At 42.7% G+C, this 25,253-nt stretch overlaps 1 protein-coding gene across 1 annotated transcript; it reads left to right on the forward strand.

The window, feature by feature from the left end:
* The first annotated feature begins 12,929 nt into the window (after positions 1-12,929).
* On the forward strand, positions 12,930-18,391 carry LOC310860138 (prostaglandin E2 receptor EP4 subtype-like). Its single transcript, XM_083766914.1, has 2 exons — positions 12,930-14,281; positions 18,013-18,391. The coding sequence occupies exons 1-2, from the start codon at positions 13,496-13,498 to the stop codon at positions 18,349-18,351; spliced, it is 1,125 nt and encodes a 374-aa protein (XP_083623040.1). The 5' UTR covers positions 12,930-13,495; the 3' UTR covers positions 18,352-18,391.
* The last annotated feature ends 6,862 nt before the right edge of the window (positions 18,392-25,253 follow it).

Here is a 25,253-nt window from a genome sequence, read left to right on the forward strand (position 1 = left end):
TGTACATAATGCAGGAGGCAGCAGGACGTTTTCTTGAAAATGAGCGCTTCCAAACTTGAACTCGTATCACCTGCACGGAATTTATGGTGTCTATGGTGGATTTTTATGAAACAAAAGGCTTACTGATAGAAAGAGGATAGTTCAAGCTTTCCGTACAGCTGCAATGTTGGTGAGTTTAACGTTGTTTAATATAGTATACAATCATAATCTGTTGTTTCTGTTTGGGCTGTCAAGGGTTGGTATTGCAACTATGGGTGATTAATATTAAATGGAAGAGGTATGGAAGTGTTTAGCGGATGGGTTGTGGATGGTTGGTCATCGTTGTGATGGTGAGGTTAATCAGTGCACAGTGCTCCCTGGAGGGAGTGTGTGGCTGTGTGCAGGGTTGGGTTTTTTACTTTTTTCTCATGGGTTTATTTGTGGTATTTTGTTGAAATAAATGCAACATTAAATATGGCTGACTGCCAACAATTCCAGCTGTCTGACCAATGAACACCAGTGCCTGTCTGCTGTGCAAGAGTGCGTATGTGCATGCACGTACTGTACATGCATGGTGTGCGTGCGTGCGTGTGTGTGTGTGTGTGTGGGTGTGTGCACATTGTGAGTATCCACCATGCTCCTGTGCTGGGAACTGAAACCATAAGATAAAGTAAATGATATGGACTTCCTCTGCAAGAACATGAAGAGGTTCAGCTCTAAAGAGAAGTGGAAAATAACTAAGTACTGTACTGTACTGTACTTAAGCCCTATTTTATACTTTGGCCACAATGAAAGAAGAGCAGAGTATAACTATAAAACCCACTAAATGCCTGAAAGGTGCAAGCAGGTAATCAATTGGCTTATACGAGATTCACAAATATACCAATGTGTACTTTGGTATATTAAATGCAACACATACCAATACCAATATACAAAAATACAAAGAGATTAAAAAAGAACATTAGAGGCCTTTTGACACACTATAATGAAACTCCACTATAGGGATGTGTAAATGTGTCCAAAATGAAAATCGATTTGTATAATTCAATATTAACGATTAATCGATTAATCGTTTGGGGGGGGGGGGGGGGGTTAATTTCCTTTTTTTTTCTTCTTTTTTTTTAATGAACCCTACAAATAAAAAAAATCTTCCCCCCAAGGGGTACCTAAGTCAAAAAAGTTTGGGAACCCCTGATGTAGTTGATTAACAATAATTGTAACTCTTGAGAGTTAATAAGGGTCCATTTGGTTACTAACTCCATCTGGATCAACTAACTCCAATTGGATCAACAGTGGTCCAGGGACCACTGGTGGTCCCTGGACCACTGTTGATCCAATTGATCACCATAGCAACACCAGCCTAGGCCTGATTAGGTAAATTCCCAACACCTGCTAAATCCTCCAAACCTGTATCTTGATTGGAATCAATTTCCACTCAGTCATGCAGCTACACAGACACATCCCAGGCACACTTTGGTAGGCCTATAGCCCTGTCCTGTTTGGATGACAATATTGCCTTTCCAACAGATTTTCATTTAGAAAAGAAATCAGGAAAAAAAAACAAAAAAAACGATTATCGATTATTAATTTTCATAATCGATTTCGGGTCCTATCAACGATAATCGATGAATCGGACCCATCCCTACCTGCAGGGTGTTCCGTCTGTAGTGTGTGGATCCAAAAGGCCTCCCTCTGAACTAACAATATGTCCCGGTCGCCCACGTGACGTCGCTATGCCCTGAAACCTCAGAGTGCAGACATCATGACCAGCAGCATTGAAATGCCCGGCCACTGATGATTTCTCCTCATTGTTTCGGGGGAAAAAACATGTTTCTGAACTGTGAGCTTTTGTGAGGACCAATCATATTATGAAGATAAGGTTGCAAAAGGGTGACGTGCTCCTTTACACCCAATGTACAACTGTCTTACGAACAAATATCTGATCTGCTTTTTAACTAAATTTGAAAAATGTTAGCTATAATGGCATGCCCAAAATAAGAACACCAGGGTTGATGGGTTACGCCGTTACGGGATGACCACAGCACTAGCCTGCCTTTAGCGGGAAGGATAACTGGACAGGACTTTCTAGAATAATCAATAAAGACCTAGGAAGCCATTATGACAAGATGCTGACAAATATTTAGTTTAGTGGAGCGCCCTGGTTGTATACAATAATACGTGTAGCAAGTGGTCAGACCGTGGTCTGTACGTCATACATTTCTAGTACAGGAACTCAAGTTGCCTGGAATTATCTGAGGGGAAAGTGTTGTAAATGTCCTGTACAGGATGGTCACCATTGACATGATCCTACAGTATATATAAGGCAAATATTTTCATGATGCTGAATCCATTCCAAGCATTAGTTTTGCATAAAAACACTCCTTGGGCTAAAAACGGCCATAGCCGTCATCACAAATGTGATGAGGTCAGCACATTTGGTTTATATTATGCAAAACTAATGCTTGGAATGGATTCAGCATCATGAAAACACCCTAGTTTGACATGTCACATGCTACTTAAAGCAAAAGGAAATTTAGAAAATACAGGGCATTTTTTTCCCCTCAGACAATTCCAGGCAACTTTTTTCTGTTATTCAGGATATATTGAAGATACAAAATCAGCTGAGTTTTTTTTATTTTTTGCAATTAGTTTGAGGTCAAATTTTATTATCATTATCATTATTATTGGACTATATTCAGCGATGGAGGACATTTCCACAGTAATCATCTGGATTCAGTGAGATTATACAGAACATTTCTCAGGAAATTCACACAAATCCTCAAGAAACAAGAAGAGAGGCGTGTATTAGCTGAAGCTATAGCTAGAGGGTTCTGAAATAGCCGCTGGTTTCCACCAAAGCTCCTTTAAATGACTTGAGGATTTGTTGACAAAATTGGAATCACACGGAAAAGCCACAATATGTGGCTTAGTGGACAGAGCCAAAGTTTGTAGCTGGAAGACTGGAAATTGACTAAACTAATCCAGTTGACTGACTGAAGAATGCTCTCTAAAAGTGGCATCACTTCCTGGTGTGGCGGGATGTTGGGTTTTCTGGTTAATATTCACAGTGACACACAGATTCACAAGAACACAAACGAAAGCACAGGAAAGACGCACGCACACTCTCTCTCTCTCTAGGTACCATATCAGCTATTATGACTATAGTATGAGCCTTGGATTGTGTTTGGCCTCACCGTCCTGAACCAATTACTTCAACACAGGTACTGCGCACTTCACACTGGGTGTGATTTGCGAGGGGGGGCGCTATCCCCTCCAACGCCTGGCTTTTCATTGTGACGTCATGTGGCAGCCAAGTCTATGGACTCTAGCTGTGCGTGCCCCCGAAGGCGAGTTTTATTTTAGTTCAAACTACTCCCCTCCAAAAAACGCTACCAGAGCATCAAATCTCGTACCACCCGTCTCAGTAACAGTTTTTACCCCCAGGCAGTCAGGCTGCTGAACAGCTGACCTTGAACTGTATTGCACTTCACTTCACTTGCACTTTTCTTTTCCTGTTTTGTCTTTTCTTGCACTATAGATGTTTGTTTATGTCCTGTGTATGTAAGACGGAGAGTGCTCTGAGCAAAATAAATTTCATTGTATGTATACTCTGTATCTATACAAATGACAAATAAACCTGAACCTGAACCTGAACCTTTTATAATGAGTTTTATAATGTTTTTATATTTTGTAGAGTAGCCAATGAACACCCCCATTTAGTCTTATGCCCCACACTGGCCCTCCTGTAAGTGAGGAGTCCACCCTGGGAGGACATACAGGTACGCACTGACCCACACACACACACACACAGCAGACAGTCTCATGTTCCAGTATGGATATTCCCATCTACTATATGAACACTATTCAAGTGACGACATGTCTAAATATGGATCTCTACAGTATGAATGTATACATGCTGGCTGTAGCCTCTTATCTCAATCTGATGAGACACATTTCTTTTGAGTCATGGGGTTAAGAGTTTCCCATACAGCAACTGATCTTTTCGGGTCCATTTGTACCCTCTCAGAGTTACATTAACCCACCCAGGCCGATTCCACAAATGCCTTCTAAATCCTAAGAGTTTCCTAAAATAATAACGGCTATAACAGTTTTTATGTGAAGGACAACCAAAATTATATGTATTTGGCCATCGACCCCCATCTGAATATGGTTTGCTAGGGACACCGAGAAGCAAATATTTGACTTAAAGCGCAAATAACATGCATTTTAAAACTGCTTTTAATATTTAATATCATATTGTCTATGTCCCTCAAAGTTATTTCTAATGGTTTGAGCCTCAATCACCACTCTGATATAACCAGTCCTTGTCATTTCTTTCTGGACTTTGAAAGCAGTTTTAGCTGCAGTACCACAATGTCCTGAGGTGGAGAGGGTGCTGATATGCAGATTATTTAATATTTCAGTCATTATAATACTGATGCTAGATAAAACCAGGCTTGTTTCCATTCCATGCCAGCTTGGAAAATCAACAATGGTGGACATTGTAAACAAAGTGGAAATGCAAATTTGGAACTGAAGACTGAAGAAGAGGAGGAATTATACAAAGTAGGGTGACATTGATGACATCACGATGAGACCAAAATCAGCCGAGCTGTTCCTGAGAGCAATTTCCATTAAAGCACTTACATGATATGAAAGCCTGATTGTTCAAAATTGGTTATATTTGTGGGGATCGAAAACACATATGGGAGCCCCAAAAACACAAAATAAATGGAAAAAGTTGGTTTTATGTTATAGGTCCTTTAAAATGTGCTTTAAAAAATATATATTCAAAGATGTGCACACATTTTCACAATTTGAGCTTGTATATCTGCTTGTATATCTGCTAGCTAAAGTATAAAATAATCTAAATGCTTTCCCGGTTTTAATGGGTTATCACTCAGGATCGTACAGTGTACGTCTTGCCCTGAGCATGAGGTCATTGTACTCTGTACCATGTACAGTACACTGTATACAGTACTACTATACGAGTGTATATTCCCTGTGGAAGTGTCAACGACTTGATGTCAGCCAGATAAACTCCTGTACACTTTTAAAAGGATTAATGTTTATGTTGAGTCCGTTTATGTTGAGTCCGTCGTATATGTGACGTGATTACAGGCGTTTAACAGGCAGAAACCAACTGTAAAGGCTCAAAGAATATTCGTAATAGTGCATGTTTAAAAGTATAATGGAATCTGGAGCACGGCAATATGTTGTGGCAAAATGCCAAATGGCTTTCTGATCATAATAAAAAGTCTTCCTTAAAAGGGAAGATCGGCACCATACAGTAGCTGTAGACCGAGTTCACAGGGTTTATGGCATAGTTTTGTTTGAGCTGCCATTGAACATACTGTACTGTACTGTAGTCCCTCAGCAAGATGGCCGCCGCGTGAACTACGTCAGAGACTCCGCCTTGAGCCATCTAGCCTTTATATATGTCTATGTGGAGAACTAGCAACTAGGGGTGATCAGGTGTGATCAATTGGCTAATTTGGGCCCTGTCCAGAGCCTGGGCAGAGGCCTTTTGTGGCGGTTCTGGACAACCGTGGGTTCTGACCGACTCAACACGGGGCACTGCACTCACTGTGGGGGTGTGGAACGCGTGTGTGGAACGGTTCTCGAGTTACAGTACGTGGATTACAGACATACGTACAGAGATTTGGTGCATTTATAGAACAGTATACCTGTTGGGGGGTGTTCAGGTGTGATCAATATTGGCTAATAAAGGGAGAGGTCGCGCAGCATTGTGATGTCAGACCATGCCGGCTCCATATGGAGATCTACACTGTAGGGGTGAACTGGATTTGGGCCCTAGCTGTCCGGAGCCCGGGGCAGAGCCTTTTGTGCTGGGTCTGGACAACCGGCGATCCGACGGACTCAACACCGCAGCACTGCAATCCCTGTGGCGGTGTGATACGCGTGTCAAATTAGAAGTCTGTGGAACAAACGGTTCTCGAGTTAAAGGACAACTTTAGTTTTTTTCAACCAAGGTTCATGTTTTAGGTTGTTATTAGAGAAACTAAAATGTGAGTGTTCATTTTCTTTCATTTGCTGCTTTCTTTCGTTTTAGGGATTTTAGCAGTTTTTGACAGGGGGGCGGGGGCATTCGAGCATGGGGCTAAATATGTATTTTTTAACACAATTTTATGGTGATTTATTTTTTTATGGTTTACTATAGTCCTAATAAACGCCAGGAAATTACATCTGGCCACAAAAGATCACAGGATCTATTGAATTTGACAAACTGACATATTGAGCCTATACACACAGTATAAGCCTTCCCCCAGTAGGCTACCTTCACATTCAGTAGATCCTGTGATCTTCTGTGGCCAGATGTAATTTCCTGACGTTTATTAGGACTATAGTAAACCATAAAAAAAGAAATCACCATAAAATTGTGTTAAAAAATAAATATTTAGACCCATGCTCGAATGCCCCCGCCCCCCTGTCAAAAACAGCTAAATTCCCTAAAACGAAAGAAAGCAGCAAATGAAAAAAGATTAACACTCATCTTTTACTTTATCTAATAACAAACTAAAACATGAACCTTGGTTGAAAAAAACTGAAGTTGATTACAGACGTACACACAGAGACTTGGCACATATGGAAGGGGGTCGGATTGGTCTGAAACCTTGCCCAGATTTTGAGTCCCATCGTTACGTCATAGACATGCAGTGCGCCATAGACTAGGCTACATGAAGTCTGAGTTTCACATGGGAGCCACACTGTCGTCATACGTCTTGTTTTCACTTAGGTCTATCTTTTATCCAGAGTCACTTTATAGGGCAGGGTTTCTCGAAGTGCGTGCCGTGGCACCCTATAGCGTGCCGTAAGGCAGGGGGGTCCAAATCTTTGCTTCTGGGGGATCCCTGAATCATCATATTTTCAGATGGGAGGTTCGGCGGCCAAATACATATTTGGGGTCCTTGACATTTTGAAGACATTTTGTAGAATCTGGTCTCAGGTCTTAATGGGTTAACCCATTTTGGGCAGAAACCCCTTTTGGTGTTTTAAGCATTATGTTATACTTTAGCTATTGAAAAATAGCAGATCTACAAGCTCATAGCGCGTCACCGAGTGCCGCGCTACGAACTTATAGGTCGGCTATTATTATTTTTTAATCGTAAAAATGTGGCGCAAATCTTTTATTAATATATATTCTTTCAAAGTGAATGTTTTTTGACGTAGGTCTAAATGGTTCAAAAGTCTATCAGAGGGACCCAGCAAGCTCACACTTTAGTGTGTGACGTGCATGAGAGAGATGTGCTATGTTCTATAAACAGACTTATCATCACAAGGGCAAAACGTGGGAGGCAGCTGCCAGCAGAATGACCTGCATGGCGTGGCCTTTGTAGGCTACTGACTGAGAGCAGAGTGGAGGGCAACTGTGGTCCTGTTCTGTTCTGTTCTGTTCCGTTCCGTAAGAGAAATATTTGATTAAAATCATTACGGTATGTACTGTATGTACCTAAAACAGGTCATTTTCTCCTCCCGTGAAAGCAATTAGAGCACCTGCCTAAATGCCTAAATTGTACAACATTTAAAACCAACTGGAGTTTTATCAACATGCTGTGCAAATTAAATGCTTTTTCATCTGTCTATAAATGCTTAGCACTTATCCATGAATCATTACCATCCATATTTGTAACTATAAGGTGTATACAACTTTTGTTTGATAGGGTCTAGATTATAAGCTTCTGTGGTTTCTAAATGTGCCAAGCTGTCCTTCAGTAACATAATAGACAATTTAGCTCTACTTTTATTTGATATCGTTTTGTTTTGGGGGTGGGGGGTGGCATCTCTACCTTCCAAAAGTCTGTGCGCGCAAGCCATCAATAACAGGACTGTGCAGTACAAGTAAGCGAGTGCCAAGAAAATGAACAAGTGCTACAAAGTAGCAGGTAGACATCAAACCTAACATCTATCCATAACAGGGTTTCTCAAAGTGGGTGATGCAGGATACTTTGATCATTTGGAATGCATAAATATCACTTCAGTTTAACCACTTAGAACGTCTACACTTATTACTTGCACTGTACTTCTTTTTCAAACTACATCGAATCTCTTCTGCAAAAATAGCCGATCTACAAGCTCACAACATTTCCATCTGTCATAATGGCAACAGATATTCTGTCAAGTTTTGCTCATGACATGCGGTATTTTAGGGGGAAATATTTTACATATTTACATACCGTAATATAACATAAATATAAGGTGTTGTAAAGTAACAATGTATTTCAGGTCAGGGGTGTCATGGATGAATGAAAACATTATTTACGGAGGTGGAAGTATCGTGGAATCAATTAGTAATATTGTTGAGGCAAGCAGAGTCCGAGACACTAGAAGTACAAGGTGATGGTGGCGACACTAGTTTTGGGGGAAAGCTGGGAGAGGGAGCCTAGTTATGCACAAAGATAAGACAAGAACTGCGTGTGTCATGTGGATCATGCTGTACTCTTATGAAATAGATATCAGGCCTGTGCCATGCAGGTCAGCTTGACTCTTGACTTGATGGTCAGAACATAGCATCAATCCAAGATGTCCGTTACTGTAAAAAGGCCATATAAAATTATAGTGACTTCCAACTTCCATGTTTTTTTTGTTTTTGTTTTACAATAGTGGACATCTTGGATTGATGCGAATTAAACATACTTATTTTAGGACTTTTAGTATGTTGTTCTGGATACATAGAAATGATGTATATGGCAAAAAGACCAGGGCCACAAACAGTCCGCCGCTCCCAAACTACTCTGCCGGGACTGGGAGGTCTGGCTCGTGGAAGGACTCCTGCCCGGGTCCCTCCTACGTCTCACCAGGTCCACTCCTGCTCTCACCAGGCCCAGGACCTGTGCGTTGCAAAAGAAAATAAATCGGTTACCATCATATGACTTTTTGACAATAATTGGCGGCCATCTTGGACTGATGACAATTCAAAATATTTCCAATTTCTTAGGATTAGTACGGTGTTCCGGACACCTCATGGAAATGATCTATGGTGAAAACAATTGTTACAATTACTATGATATGAAATGACTAGTTTGTCTGTTTTATTGTCTGGAATAATTCAGAGTGAATGATCCTGCAAGAGAGTGTCAAGGTAGGACACAGGATACAAGAAAGGAAGAGTTGAATGATGTTTTAGTAATTGTTTGCACACTGCCAACATTGCTTGTTTAACTGCCCTAAATGGCCTGTTCTCTCTCACTGTGCAGCCTGGTACATAATATACACAAACCCAGTGGAACGTGCCTTGCAGTCTTTATATGATGCCAATCTACTTATCCAACACGATGGCACTATTTACTAACAGTGCTGGTCGGTTTATTTGATTTTGTCGAACTCTAGACTATGCTGCCAAGTTTACATGGAATTAAATCATGGACAAACTTCTGCTGTAGCCTAGACATTCTTTTGACAAAATTGTCTTATTAATTTAATTGCTCCACTCCAACACTTAAAATGCTCATGACAACAAGGGAAGGGAAATAAGCCGCTGAGAAATGTTCCTGATGAACAATGACATGTTCATTGCATCCTCTGCATGATGAAACAAGTTGTGTGCAAAGATAGTGAATTGAGAGAGAAAGAGAGAGATACTTTTAATGACTCACTTTCTCTTTCAGGCAGCATAATAGCACAGGAGCAACTAATAATGATTACTGACAATATTATGGCCAATTTGGCCAAGTAGCTACACAACCTAAGATTCTACCAAAGTTCAACAACAGTTTAAGAACCAGGGCGCCTGGGAGGAGTGAGATACGGAGGACGGTTGGGGTCTAATCGGGAAGTCCCCTTTCCCACTTGTCATTTTTTGTAATTTGACCATCCTGCATATATTTCTCACCACTTCCTGGTAGTCCAAGACAGTGGGGGCGAACCCCTGGAGAGATGTAAAGAGAACTGTAACGTATACGCCCATTACTCATTCCATGGAATCCCCTGCCAGAGAACCTCGCTATGGCTGAAAGTATAGACACTTTTCTTTTAATCTGGAGATCATTGGAATAGCATTTACTGTATTGGGTTCCATTTACAATTGTCTGCTCATTAAATCAAATTGGTATCCCAACCTGAAAATGTGTTTTCTGTTTAGTAAAGAGCTGATGAGACAGTGTTTACAGAACAAACACTCTTTAGCAGTGATTACTGTATCATAGTAATTGCCAGAGTTCCCAGAAGCTCTCGCATAAAAACAGGAGGGGCGAGAACACTATCATAATATAATATATATATATACTATTATATAGAGCTATTCGACACTTATTTCAACAGGAAAATATCACACCACCTGTAACAACACAGTGGCACTGTGTTACTACAGGTGGTGTGGCCGTTTTCATATTATAAGCAATGACAATAATCATATGAATCACAATTTCCTCTCCGTTTACGGTTGTACATGTGCTTGTAGCGACAGTACGGCTTAAAATTAGGATATAACAACATCATAACAAGTATGTGATTACAATGTTCGGGTTGAATTCAGGGGTTTCCCTCTTGGCCAGAGAGACTCGTTCGTTGTGAGCATCTCTAAATGTTTACGACCTCATCACAGAACACGAATGTTAAGACATTTGAAATGCACCCACTACACATTTAACTGCACAGCAACGAAGACCATAAAGTAAGCATTAGCAGATTGTGCATCCTGTGATTCACTCACTCAATGTTTTAACCATGGTACAACAAACACTAGTCGCCTCACCTAAATATTATCATGTTGAACTTTACGAGCCTTGGAGTTGCACTTTGCTTCCAAGAGTGTGTGCGGGCGCATGTTTCTGTGTGCAGGCGTCTATATGATGATGATACTTTGTCACACACACACACACACACACACACACACACACACACACACACACACACACACACACACACACACACACACACACACACACACACACACACACACACACACACACACACACACACACACACACACACACACACACACACACACACACACACACAGGGTGTGTGGGCGCATGTGTGCACGCATGTGTATACCATATCCATGTTTCTGCAGGCATCTATATCACTTTGTCAGATCAAGTACTGTATGTGTTGATCTGACAAACAAAACTAAGGAAATAAGCTACATACATCTAACAACATAGCCTACTGTAATTACAATCATGAGAACTTAGTGAGAAGACAATACACGTGTGACCCTGTGCGAGTGTGTGCACACGTGCTTGTGTGTGTCTGTGCGTGCATGTGACTGTGCTTGTGTATCTGTGTGTACAACAATGCATAGTGTACCTGTTTTGTGAGCTGTTGTGAGCTTGAGGAGGTCTGCAGAGAAGAACCCCAATGTAAACACCAGCCGCCTGCTAATGAATTAAGTGCACTTTGACATTCAGCGCGTGTTCTGTCCAACACACCGCGCAACTCCACTCCTTACAGCCATGTACAGTCATCTGGAACAAAGCAGTGGAATGTGTATACAGTCAGTCTGCATGACAGACAGATACACACGCACGCACACACGTTCAGTGAAGAGCTGTACAATACTTAAAACATAAACAACACACACAAAAAATAACATATCATATCTATTACGGTGGTTTCCAACCTTTTCAGGCTGTGACCCCCCCCACCCTGACAAGCACTTGGAATTGTATTTGGGCCCTCCCAAATCATGTGGACCTGACCCACAGGTTGGGAACCACTGACCTATTGGACCTGAACTCTCGTGATTTGTTCTATAAAACAAATCCCTGCTCCAATGGCATGAGGTATTAAACAGTGTGATACTGGTATTGTGAATAACACACCCTGGAGGGGTAGCTAGGAAGATAATTTATTTTCATAAAACTGAAACCTTTATGACCATCTGTGACCAAAAGGACCAAAGCACGTATACCTGCTATAAAACTGAAACCTTTATGACCATCTGTGACCAAAAGGACCAAAGCACGTATACCTGCTATAAAACTGAAACCTTTATGACCATCTGTGACCAAAGGACCAAAGCACGTATACCTGCTATAAAACTGAAACCTTTATGACCATCTGTGACCAAAAGGACCAAAGCACGTATACCTGCTATAAAACTGAAACCTTTATGACCATCTGTGACCAAAGGACCAAAGCACGTATACCTGCTATAAAACTGAAACCTTTATGACCATCTGTGACCAAAAGGACCAAAGCACGTATACCTGCTATAAAACTGAAACCTTTATGACCATCTGTGACCAAAGGACCAAAGCACGTATACCTGCTATAAAACTGAAACCTTTATGACCATCTGTGACCAAAAGGACCAAAGCACGTATACCTGCTATAAAACTGAAACCTTTATGACCATCTGTGACCAAAAGGACCAAAGCACGTATACCTGCTATAAAACTGAAACCTTTATGACCATCTGTGACCAAAGGACCAAAGCACGTATACCTGCTATAAAACTGAAACCTTTATGACCATCTGTGACCAAAGGACCAAAGCACGTATACCTGCTATAAAACTGAAACCTTTATGACCATCTGTGACCAAAAGGACCAAAGCACGTATACCTGCTATAAAACTGAAACCTTTATGACCATCTGTGACCAAAAGGACCAAAGCACGTATACCTGCTATAAAACTGAAACCTTTATGACCATCTGTGACCAAAAGGACCAAAGCACGTATACCTGCTATAAAACTGAAACCTTTATGACCATCTGTGACCAAAAGGACCAAAGCACGTATACCTGCTATAAAACTGAAACCTTTATGACCATCTGTGACCAAAAGGACCAAAGCACGTATACCTGCTATAAAACTGAAACCTTTATGACCATCTGTGACCAAAAGGACCAAAGCACGTATACCTGCTATAAAACTGAAACCTTTATGACCATCTGTGACCAAAAGGACCAAAGCACGTATACCTGCTATAAAACTGAAACCTTTTACTTTCAACACTACATGACATACATAACTTTGTTATACAACTGGAATTCGTGAGGCTGTAGTCATTGCACTGCAGTGGGATTCCCTAATGGATTGGGGCTCCTTTTTCATTCCTTCGGGAGTGAAATTAATCAGCAGGCTGAGCCTAAGCGCTTTTCCCGGCAGGCACGTCTTTCTTTCGGGGGAAATTTAGTGCTGACAAAAACCCTGACCCCTTGAATGTTGTTGACCTCCCCGACAGCCAGCCCAGAGCCCTGTGGCTCCACCGTGACGCCAGAGAGACGTGAAGAGGAAACCCTTCGCCTCTATCGCTCACACACCATCCATCCTCCTGTCCTCTCCTTCCAGCCCCCTGGTTGACTGAGGGGGCGTCGCTATATCAGAGCAGCAGTCTTGAGCAGTGTGCTCAGAGCTGTGCGTAATGCTGGACGCGTCTGAGAGCTTGGAGAGGCCACATACGCTACGGAATATGTCTTTATTATTTCTCCTATAGTGGATCCAAAGAGGGATGAATTCTGAAATCAGCATCTAACCAAAAGGGACCACAAACCAGGGATTTACAAACAACCTAACCGAAGGGATATATTATATATATATACATCTTACGATGGAAAATGACACTAATTCTACGCACGGGTCTATCGACGAAACCAGGTCGACCGCCGTGCCGATCCTCATGTTCGCCGGCGGCGCCGTGGGGAACGTCATCGCCATCGTGGTGCTGTCCGCGTCGCGGCACCGACAGGGACGCAAGTCCTCGGCGTTCTACAGCATGGTGTGCGGCCTGGCCGTCACCGACCTGCTGGGCACGTGCCTGGCCAGCCCGCTCACCATCGCCAGGGACGTGCTGCGGAACCAGCACCTGTGCGCCTTCCAGTCCTTCCTGCTGCTGTTCTTCGGCGTGACGGGCCTCAGCATCATGTGCGCCATGTCCGCCGAGCGCTACCTGGCCATCTGCTGCCCCTACGCCTACCAGCGGTGGGGCGTGGACCGCCGCTTCGCCCAGAAGGCCCTGCTGCTCATCTACGCGTCCAACGGGGCCTTCTGCGTCCTCCCCATGATGGGCATCGCGAGCAGCGAGCTGCAGCCGTCGCGCACGTGGTGCTTCATCCACGACTGGAAGCGCGCGCCCGGCAGCGCGCCGGCGGCCGCGGCGGCCTATTCCTTCCTGTACGCCGGGGTCAGCCTCGTGCTGATCGTGGCCACCATAGTGTTGAACTTTTTCGTGTGCGGGACGCTGCTGATCATGCGGCGGAGGACCGTGCAGCGCCCGGTGACCCGGGCCAGCGTCAGGGAGAGGTGGCGAGCGCTGTCCTCCGCCGCAGAGACGCAGATGATCGCCGTGCTGGTCATGACGTCGGCGGTGGTGCTGACCTGCTCCGCACCGTTAGTGGTAGGTCGGGAAAAGAAAAGTAAAGACATATAATAATAATAAATAGTAGGCTACCCAAGATAGGAAAGCCATGTTTAAAGTGGTCGATTAAAGGTACTAGTCCTTACCCGTTCTGAATATATGAACAGCAAATGATGTTCAGTGTGGGTAATGTGTTGTAATAGATCACATTACTGATAGGGGGGAACGGGGAATTGTTTACAGATGGTCTTGGGAAGTTAGGTTGGGCACAAAAGTAGGCTAATTAGTAGGCTACTGTAGTTTCTTTTGCAAGAAAATGCTGCAGTACAATCATAAGTATACCATTGATAGCTTGGTATTGTGGCTGCTTTGGAGAGGTTATCCTTTAAGATGAATAATCAGTTGGATAAATATGATTTGAAGTGGAACGTGTTCCTCAGTCATGTTGCAGGTCCTTTGGTGTGATCCATGGTCAGGCAATGCCCTTTTGCTTGTTTATTGTATTAATATACATAGTCCTTACCCGTTGTATGGACTATTGCCCCCCATAAATATATTTAATTGCTCTTCATTTTAACTTGTATAATATATTTGTGTCTTTTTTGTGTGAATAGAAACAGCACTATAACATGAAAATATTTGTATAAATGCATGGTAGGGAAATGTTTTCATGGCAAGGACTGTAAAATGTACACTTATTAGCCCACAGACCCCCATTTGAAAAGTATGAAAGACCCCAGTTTGACATGCAGCACAGAAAGTATGGGCTGTCGCACAGGTATTCCCAAATGTACAGTGTGGGTAATGTGATGTAATATATCATATTATTGATATATGTATTTTGAGGAAGAATTGCTTTAATATAGACTTGTTCACTGGAAATGGAAAAACAGTACATCATAGTCATACATAGAACTGAAAGTCTCAAACAGTCATTGTCATGTTAGTAGTGTAGTAATTGCATTTATGGGGAGATGAGTTGTTCAGTACCGCGGGGGGTACTGCGCCCTGGGTTGGATTATCATTTCATATAAATGGGTGATGTAAAAACAATATCTGTACAGTAAATACGACAGTTGCGTCGGTAAAAAGTAGCCTAGCTGGATTGTGGGAGCGTGCAGATTTATTTTGGCATGGAGAGATGTGTGCTAATAGTGTGGCTCGGTCGGAGATAGACCACGGACAAATAAACGGGTTTTTATTCACTAATAAATTCATTATTAATCTTATTGGAAAAATGGCTTCGTTAAGACCTCCATATTATTATGGTCAATGCCTAGGGGGGGGGGATTGTTTACAGATGGTCTTGGGAAGTTGGGTTGGGCACTAAAGTATAGGCTAATTAAATGCTGTAGTACAATCATAAGTACACCATTGATGTGTGATGTAAATATGGTGGTGATATTCTGCCTATAAATGGAAGTTATTGAATATTTTCAAGGTCGGTGTTGCACTTTGTAGACGGTCCCTAACCGCTCACCGTCTGCTGCCCGTGGAGATATAAGCTATTAAACGGTGAACGCGGAGGTTGGCTTTTTGGGCTTCAAAGCAAGTTGTAGTTTGTTCTTTATATAATCAGGATAAGAATTAGATGTTTTGTGTGATTTAGGAACGTGTCGTTGTCATTGCATCTGTCTGTATGTATTTTGTCATTGTGTTGTTCCGACGGCACGGGATCTGTCTTCTCCAAACGTCTCCATTTGGCCACCCCGAGACCCCGACAGATAAGCATTCCGTTGTGATCGTGCTGTTCAGTGTGTCACGCAGCCACGCTGGGTGCGCGCAGGGCTGTAAGCTGTCGTTGTCAGTGTCCAGGCTTTGAGCGTGCATGTAGCCCATGTGTAATGCACGGCGAAGGAGGTGGTTGAGGAGGGGGCGAACAGTGTAAATGGTGCATTTATATATAGCGGCGGAGCGGCTGCAGTCCTGGCTGTGTGTCGCTGATCATAAGCCCAGAAACAGTGTCCTCGGAGCGGCTGCAGTCCTGGCTGTGTGTCACTGATCATAAGCCCAGAAACAGTGTCCTCGGAGCGGCTGCAGTCCTGGCTGTGTGTCGCTGGTCATTCACATCCAACACGGACACAGAACAGATGCTCCGACGGGGCTGGGTTTCGCTTCCTACGTCACACTACAAACGGTGACCTATCGAATTATGCGTCCCACACCCCCTCCACAGGCACACAATTCTTCAAGTTACAATTCTCCATGATCGTGTGGTGATGTAAAAACAATATCTGTACAGTAAATATGACAGTTGCGTCGGTAAAAAAGTAGCCTAGCTGGATTGTGGGAGCGTGCAGATTTATTTTGGCATGGAGAGATGTGTGCTAATAGTGTGGCTCGGTCGGAGATAGAGCACGGACAAATAAACTGGTTTTTATTCACTAATAAATTCATTATTCATCTTATTGGAAAAATGGCTTCGTTAAGACCTCCATATTATTATGGTCAATGCCTGTGTGAAAAGTGGGAGCGATTGGTGCAGGCAATGAGGAGATAAGTGTTTGTTTCTGACAGACAGACAGACAGACAGACAGACAGACATTCAGACATTCGCTCTATTATTATTAGGATTAGGATATTCAGTGATTTCACTCAAAATTTCGTCCAATCAGGATAGAGAGTCAAAAACGAAACCTAAGGTTTTTTGACCCCCAGGGGTTAACTGGGGACAGGGAGGAACTCCTTATATGGCCAGCACACTCTATAGTAGGGAGGATTATCACAACAAAAGAAAAAAATAAGTGATATTTGAATTAAGTGAAATCACTGAATATACCTTTAACTCGTACTAATATATCTGCCCCTATCTAGTAGGCCTATAGCAAGGGAAATTCACTGTGTTTGGGGAGAGAAGACAAACATTGTGGTAAAAAATGTAAAAGGAAATGTCAGTGATCTGGAGAGAGACATTGCTGTTTTTTCAAATGTCATTTTTAGGTGCTTTGAGCCAGTGGTTCAATTGTTTAATGGTTTAATTTGTATTTTTGTATGTCCCCATTTGTAAAGATTTTGTGCCAGGGTCAGAGAAGATTGTGTTGTTAAAAATTACCAAGATTATTCCAAATTTCCAAGATTTATGTTTTCTTCTGGGGTGTCCCTGGAATCAATGACCACTGGGGTGTCCCTGGAGCCCACGTTCAGAACCAGGAGTGATACAAAGCACTTCCTCCAGAGAGGACAGGAATGCTGTGTTCACAATGGGCAGATGCAAAAGATACAAAAGATGCAAAGCTACACAGTGTATTTGTAGCTGCTTTTGCAGCAGCTACAAACGTCGGATGCATCTTTCCATCTTCATGTCGCTGGCTTCCATTGACAATGAATAGGTAGACTGTAGCTTTGCATATGCCAGTGTGAACGCAGCATAACAGTGATGTATAACAGATGAGTGCACTCTGACCTCCAGGGGGTCACGTCTCTGCCCCAGCCAAAGTGTGACATCCTCTGGTTCTCTGGGTAAACTCATATTTTGTCCAGTACTCAGGGACCCTGACCGGGCAGGCCGAGGCAGGCCGAGGCAGGCCTCAGGCAGGCAGGCCTTTGGGTACCCTAATAGGGATCTATTGCATTTGTAAACAAAATATTTAAAGTAGCCTACTATTTAATGGCCAAAGATGATAGGGATTTGTCCTGATGAAGGTCATCGGACCGAAAGCTTGGCATTTTGTTTATTACAAGAAACTCCTTCTCTTATAAGAAATGACCTTCTTCTCTTATTGTGCATGTAGAGATGTACACATTTTAATCATTGCCATAATTGTTTCCAGGTGCGTGTCTTTGCCAACCAGCTCACGCAGGTCAACGACATCGGAGCGGACCTCGCTGCGATCCGGATTGCGTCAGTCAACCCCATCCTTGACCCCTGGATCTACATCTTGCTCAGAAGGACGCTGTTTCGCAGAATACTCAGCGTGTCCAAAACCATCTGCCAGACGCGCAAGAGAAGAGTGGTGACGACGCCGCAGAGGCACCTTCTCGGCCCAGAGTTCACCAAGGACACTCACATTTTCACGCAGCTTTTGTGCAACGCAGACATCATGACTCAGCTGCCGGCCGCAGTCGTGTTGACGAGCGACGACAACGCAGAAAGCGCTCAGCCGTCATAAACAACCGACCACCACTACTACAGACTTTTGTAAACAGATGGACAGTACTGAAATCATTAAGGCATGACGTCAAGAACCACGACCAGGCTTAAACCAGACTTCACAGGACTTCACTAGTTTTACTGAATTAATAACCACTTACACACAATTTCAAACTAGCGGCCACTCTACCTCCTGAAGCACTGCTGCCCTGAGTAGGGCCAGTACTGTACAGGCATACTAGCTGTACGAGAGTACTGTGCAGAACGCACTGGTTCTTCCATTTGAATCCAGTACAGTACTGTTTGTATGGTAGAAAACAGTGCAATATGTTCCTTAACAGGAAGCATCTATCGTACATGCACGTACTGAACAAAAGGCTGTGCAAAACATACTGACCTGCCCCAGGATGGGTTTGGTATTGAACACTTGTGCAGTGGAAAAAGGTACCTTGGCTTCCAACCGAAACTGAGATGGGTGGTGAATGAGCACCACCTGCAGGCTGGTTCTGGCCTCGCAGCAGCTTGACACAATGTTCTTTGGAGGGCGTTGGTGATCAACTGTTGGAACAGACGGGCTCTTCCAAATCAATACCTTCATTTTAAATCAATGCATTTATTTTCTACTAGCAGGACCTTTCTCTGTCTTCTCTGGTTCCGGGTCAGGTTTTCTAGAAATGAAAAGGCACTGAACTTAAGCTAACTTATAGGTCATGGTAGACCAAAAGTTGGTACACCACTACATTCAAGTATGTCAGCCGTGTAAAGGCTGTATGAGCATAACATGTATGTTTTCCCTGACTACTCATGTTCATGAATCAGGACTCACATTCTTAATGGATGTGACATTTCTTTGTCTGTCTTGTGGTCAACATAAGATAAAAGCAGCACACTGACATGGTATGGTGACTGGTGTACTGTGGTTTCTGAATGTGACACTTTGAAACAGAGCATCTCCATCTAGATCAGTGGTTCTCAACCTTTTCAGGCCACGACTCTGAAAAGTAATTATAACATTAACAAGCACTTGGAGTTGAATTATTACATTTAGTTTGACTCGGTTCCACAGATAAATATTGTGTAAATACTTTCAAAATGTTTGCCATTTTCTTATATAATTTGGCCAGTCTGTGACCAGAGTTTTAGTAATAGCTATATTTGATTACTGTTGCTGTAATGAACTTATTTCATTTATTTCCTCCTTTTTTTCTTTTTTTCTTGAATTACGGTCTTAAAGGGACACTTCACCCTTTTTGCAAAAAAAAATATGTTAATGACGTTTAGAAGCTTTAGAACACTTTCCTGGGGGGCTTTATGTGTGTAATATGTGGTTTTAGATATTTTAGATTGTAGCAGTGAGCCTGTTGTCTCTGATGTCATGGACACTGGGCTCACTTCCTTCCTGGACTACATGTTGTCTCAGTAAGACAGCTCTCCCCCTATCCGCAAGGAGGAGCAGTGCACCAAATAATTATGGGAATTGTAGTCCAGGAAGGTAGTGAGACCAGTGTCCATGACATCAGAGACAACAGGCTCACTGCTACAATCTAAAATAACTAAAACCACATATTACACACATAAATACCCCCAGGAAAGTGATCTAAAGCTTCTAAACGTCATTAACATATATTTTTTTGCAAAAAGGGTGAAGTGTCCCTTTAAGCCCTAACCACACCACAAGGGTCCAGACGGTGTTAGCGTTGTCCTTGCGGTGTGATATATGTCTTGTTGCACGTTGACCATATTCAACGCATGGAATTCAATGGCCCAAACCACATCAAAGCGTCGAGACGGTTTTAGCGTTAACCGTTTGGACCCAAGGAGTTGCATGGTGACACTTTGGTGTGGCTAGGGCTTTAATTTAAAAGTCCTTAATGGTCACTTCACTGTCACTGTCATCTGGGGGGGGGGGGGGGGTGCTTGAGAACCCCTGATCTAGATATACAATGCATTATTATGCATATGACAGCTCTTCTAACCTGACGCTGCCAGATCCAAGAAGCTTGCTACACAAATTTGTTTCACAGCTTATTGGGATCTGGGATCGCGGAAGCAAATTCGATGACGGGGCTGTTCTTTTTTTCAAGATACTTGGTAGATGATTGGATGGGACCGTCTGTCTATCACCCTTGTGGGCGTGCAAACACAACCAATCATATTGACGTGTCTATATAGCTTCACGTCCGGTTTCGCACATATCTCGCCCTTAGCTCACGCTGATTGGTCCGGTACGGAACGGATTTTTGTCAGCTCAACTGCCTGAGAGATCCCAGATGATTGCTGTGTTGGGGAACATGGTTACCCAATACCGCCCTCATCTGGCAGCGTCAGGTTACAGCTGTTCTGCTCTCTTTGGATTCTGAAGAGAAGAGAAAGACATTTTACTTTAACGTTAACGTGAAGATGATTCTTGTGGCTTTGAGAGTATTCCAAGAATCAGGTGAAACTGGAATGCCTGATGTTTGAATTCAGAGAATTCAGAGTTAGAGAATTTGAAGCCACAAGCGTTATGTTTGAAATCATTGCTGTTCAAGTTGCCCTTAAAAAAGCATCACGCCAGGTTCATGTCATTTTCCATCGACAACCTTAGCCACAGTTATAATAAATCTCATCCATAATTTCCCAAAGTGTCTTTAGGTTTGAGATAACGTGCTTGTTCACGTTTTCTTCATATTCAATAAACATTACAGATGGTTAGTTGAAACTCACTGAATATTAGCTCTTCAAGCTAATATTTGAGCTAAAAATGCAGCACTTGTATCAGCTCGTATCGCGCCACCGAGTGGCGCGATACGAGCTTGTAGGTCTGCTATTTTTGAAAAATCGAAGACACTTTTAGAATCTGATCTCAGGTCAGAATGGGTTAATAATGAAACTGTCAGGATGTAATAGACATTTTTAGAATCTGATCTCAGGTCAGAATGGGATAATAATGCACATAACATTTGTTGAAGATGGGGGCCGTCTACTCTCTGCAAATGGCAAGGACCGAGAAGTAAAAATTAGACTTAAATCAAATTAGAGTTAGAGTATGTCAAATTGGAATAATCTTTCATTATGTTTCAAACATGTGAGTGCCATGTGAGTCCAAAGAAACGTAGTATTCCTAGCGGCTGAAATCTGAGACCCAGAGAAACAAACCAGGCATTTTAAATTCTCCTGTTTCTCAGGACTACACTGTCACAAGCTAAGCCACTATCTTGATATCTGCCAATAAATTATGCATTTTTCATACAGGCGTTTTCAGTTTGTATTTTAACCCATTCTGACCTGAGATCAGATTCATACGAGGTTTCCGCCGGACACACACTGGTCTGATGAACCCATTCTGACCTGAGATCAGATTCTAAAAATGTCAGTCGCTCTTCGATTTTTCAAAAAATAGCAGACCTACAAGCTCGTATCGCGCCACTCGGTGGCGCGATATGAGCTTGTAGATCTGCTATTTTTAAATAGCTAAAGCACGACATGATGCTGACACCAAAATGGGTGCCCGGTCAGAATGGGTTAAAAGGGTACTTTGAAATGAACGTGTCAAGATTACTCGCCGATTACGGTACATCTCTCGTCAGGTTCAACTTGGGTGGAGCTACGGTACACAAAATGTACAGTAAGTCATAACAAGCTGTGGACCCCAGTGGGCCATAGAAGAACCCTCAGAGGTACAGAACCCACAGCCAGATTGGAGACCAAAATGCTTGATTCATGTGATTTGCTTAGTCCTCCTTTAGTTCCAGTTCTATCTCCCTGCTGTCGGGAATAAACCCAAAAGAAACTTCAATTTGTTTCAGAAAATGAAAAATATATTTTTCAGGAAATGAAGAAAACCTTATATTTTGAAAACAAAGCAATAGTGCCTCATCAAAGTTGGTGTTGTGACTATATAATATATATCGTCAATTACTCACATGAGAGGGGGAGAGGTGGTGGAGTTAGCCATTTTAGCAGACAGTCTGAGGTTCGAATGGAGTTAAGAGGTTTTGTCCGAAGCGCTTTTTAATAATTTACTTTGGTTCAATATGGTCAAATATGTTTTTTAACCAGACGTAAAGGGTGTTCAATAGCACTGATTTATGAAACAAAAAAAATAAAATCAAAAACCTCAAAAATTTCGTTTCCTCCCGACAGCAACGATATGTTAACCCATTCTGACCTGAGATCAGATTCATACGAGGTTTCCGCCGGACACACACTGGTCTGATGAACCCATTCTGACCTGAGATCAGATTAAAAAAATGTCGATTTTTCAAAAAATAGCAGACCTACAAGCTCGTATCGCGCCACTCGGTGGCGCGATATGAGCTTGTAGATCTGCTATTTTTCAATAGGTAAAGCATAACATGATGCTGACACCAAAATGGGTGCCCGGTCAGAATGGGTTAAATTGATTCAGAAGTGACGATCATATAAAAATCATTTAAAAAGTGGATCACACTTACCCAAAAACATGCAGTAATCCTGGTCTCTATACTGCCTCCCCTGGTCAGCCGGGGCGCCTGATGGAGGGGAAAGGAACTGGTTGGAATAACGTGTTCCTTCCACGTGCTACGTCCAACCAGGGAAACTCCCCCCCGTCAGGTGAAAAGAAGCGGCTTGGAGTTGGAATCCTCATGCATTGAAGGCAGCATGAGGTCAGTCCGTTGCTCTCCTCAGGTTGGAGGGCTGGCAGAGGGAGCGTAGAGCCCAGGATTACAAGATTTAAAAAATATAAAACATTGGTCTGTTCTGTAACTCTGCTGCATTTTGTCTCTTCCAGGAACTATTAGAGGCTGCACGTGACGTTACACCATTGCTGTAAAAAAAATAAAAAGAAAAGAAAAAACTTGTTCCATTGGAATGAATGGAGTTGGTGACACTAAAGGTCTTGTATTTTTTAGACATCTTCTCTATTAATATGTTGGACCAGTGGGCACCCTGTAGTTACTCAGAGAATCCCCTAGAGGTCTCGGAGCCCCTGCCAAACCAACCCACACAGACCTGAGGAGTCCACTATACCAATTATCTGAAAGCTTAAAAGTTAATTTATGGGTTGAGATTATTACTACAAAACATACTTTAATAAAGTAAGGCCTATTTTATGTGTTGTGCATTCGAACATTCAGCAACAAATACTATAGCTGATCTATTGTAGAGGGATCTATTGATCTATAGCTGATCTGGTGTAGAGGGATCTATTGATCTATAGCTGATCTATTGTAGAGGGATCTATTGATCTATAGCTGATCTGGTGTAGAGGGATCTATTGATCTATAGCTGATCTGGTGTAGAGGGATCTATTGATCTATATGCTGATCTATTGTAGAGGGATCTATTGATCTATAGCTGATCTATTGTAGAGGGATCTATTGATCTATAGCTGATCTGGTGTAGAGGGATCTATTGATCTATAGCTGATCTGGTGTAGAGGGATCTATTGATCTATAGCTGATCTGGTGTAGAGGGATCTATTGATCTATAGCTGATCTGGTGTAGAGGGATCTATTGATCTATAGCTGATCTGGTGTAGAGGGATCTATTGATCTATAGCTGATCTGGTGTAGAGGGATCTATTGATCTATAGCTGATCTGGTGTAGAGGGATCTATTGATCTATAGCTGATCTGGTGTAGAGGGATCTATTGATCTATAGCTGATCTGGTGTAGAGGGAAATGCTAGCGAACCTAGTATAAAGCCCTGGGGTCATACAGGGTTTAACCCATTCAGGGTGGGAACCCCTTTTAGTGTTTTAAACATGTTGTAATTTTAGCTATTGAAAAATAGCAGATCTACAAGCTCATAGCGCGCGCCACTCGAGCTTGTAGGTCTGCTATTTTTGAAAAATCGTGAAAATATTTATTTCAGAAAACTGGAGGATTTAGAAGATTTTCTTTTAACTTTGAGGTCAGGCCGACAAGTGGCCAATGATAAACCGGACTGACCATCAAGACAACCACGTCATCACATTGGTCATAATCCCACAATGCATTTTATTTTTTATGACATTTAAAAATAGCATTTACTAAACATAAAGCAGACAAGACTGTGCTTAGCTGCACCTCTATATACAACGTTTCTGTACCTTGACTGGCGCCATAAATAAAAATCTATAAACATTGGTTCAGTAAAAAGTCATCATCCCTCACACACGCACAGTCGCACACGCAAAGTTAACCGAATTTGTACAACTTTTACACAAAGTAGTCCGTTTCCCCTCCCTCCCTCCCTCTCGCCACTCATCAGCATTTCACTACATTCCAGTTAACGAGATGCACAGCAAAACAAGCCAGTGTCTCAAATCTTCTACAGACTCTAGTTTCTGACTTTAAAGAGTGTCAACCATTCTCTCGGCATACAGGGGGGAAAAAAAGATAAAAGCCTGATGGGGCTGTGTCCACAGAAAACAGAGCTGCAAGTGTCAATATATGAAGATAAGAGGTTTCAGCCCAACAGCAACGATATGCATTTCTGTGGTAAAAGACACGCTTCAGTGGACTCTGCTCAGCACACTCTGGCCCCCCCCCAGAAGAGATTTGTTTAAAAAAAATCGAAATGATTCAAGTGTCCAATGCTGTAGTGCTCTTGATCTGTTATCCGAGGGGATCCGTCGCTCAGAAATGTTCTCTTTGTGGACATCGCCCCCCCCACTCGGCTCGTACTTCATCGAACCACATTGTCCCCATCGTACCACATTGCCCCCACTCGGCTCGTACTTCATCGAACCACATTGTCCCCATCGTACCACATTGCCCCCACTCGGCTCGTACTTCATCGTACCACATTGTCCCCATCGTACCACATTGCCCCCACTCGGCTCGTACTTCATCGTACCACATTGTCCCCATCGTACCACATTGCCCCCACTCGGCTCGTACTTCATCGTACCACATTGTCCCCATCGTACCACATTGCCCCCACTCGGCTCGTACTTCATCGTACCACATTGTC

The sequence above is a fragment of the Protomyctophum parallelum genome (assembly GCF_964188405.1).
Source record: "Protomyctophum parallelum genome assembly, chromosome: 6".
Taxonomy (NCBI): domain Eukaryota; kingdom Metazoa; phylum Chordata; class Actinopteri; order Myctophiformes; family Myctophidae; genus Protomyctophum; species Protomyctophum parallelum.

Coding starts and splice junctions, on each gene's coding strand:
- LOC310860138 (XM_083766914.1), top strand. CDS start 13,496: ATGGAAAATGACACTAATTCTACGCACGGGTCTATCGACGAAACCAGG. Junction 14,282..18,012: donor CCTGCTCCGCACCGTTAGTG/GTAGGTCGGGAA, acceptor AATTGTTTCCAG/GTGCGTGTCTTTGCCAACCA.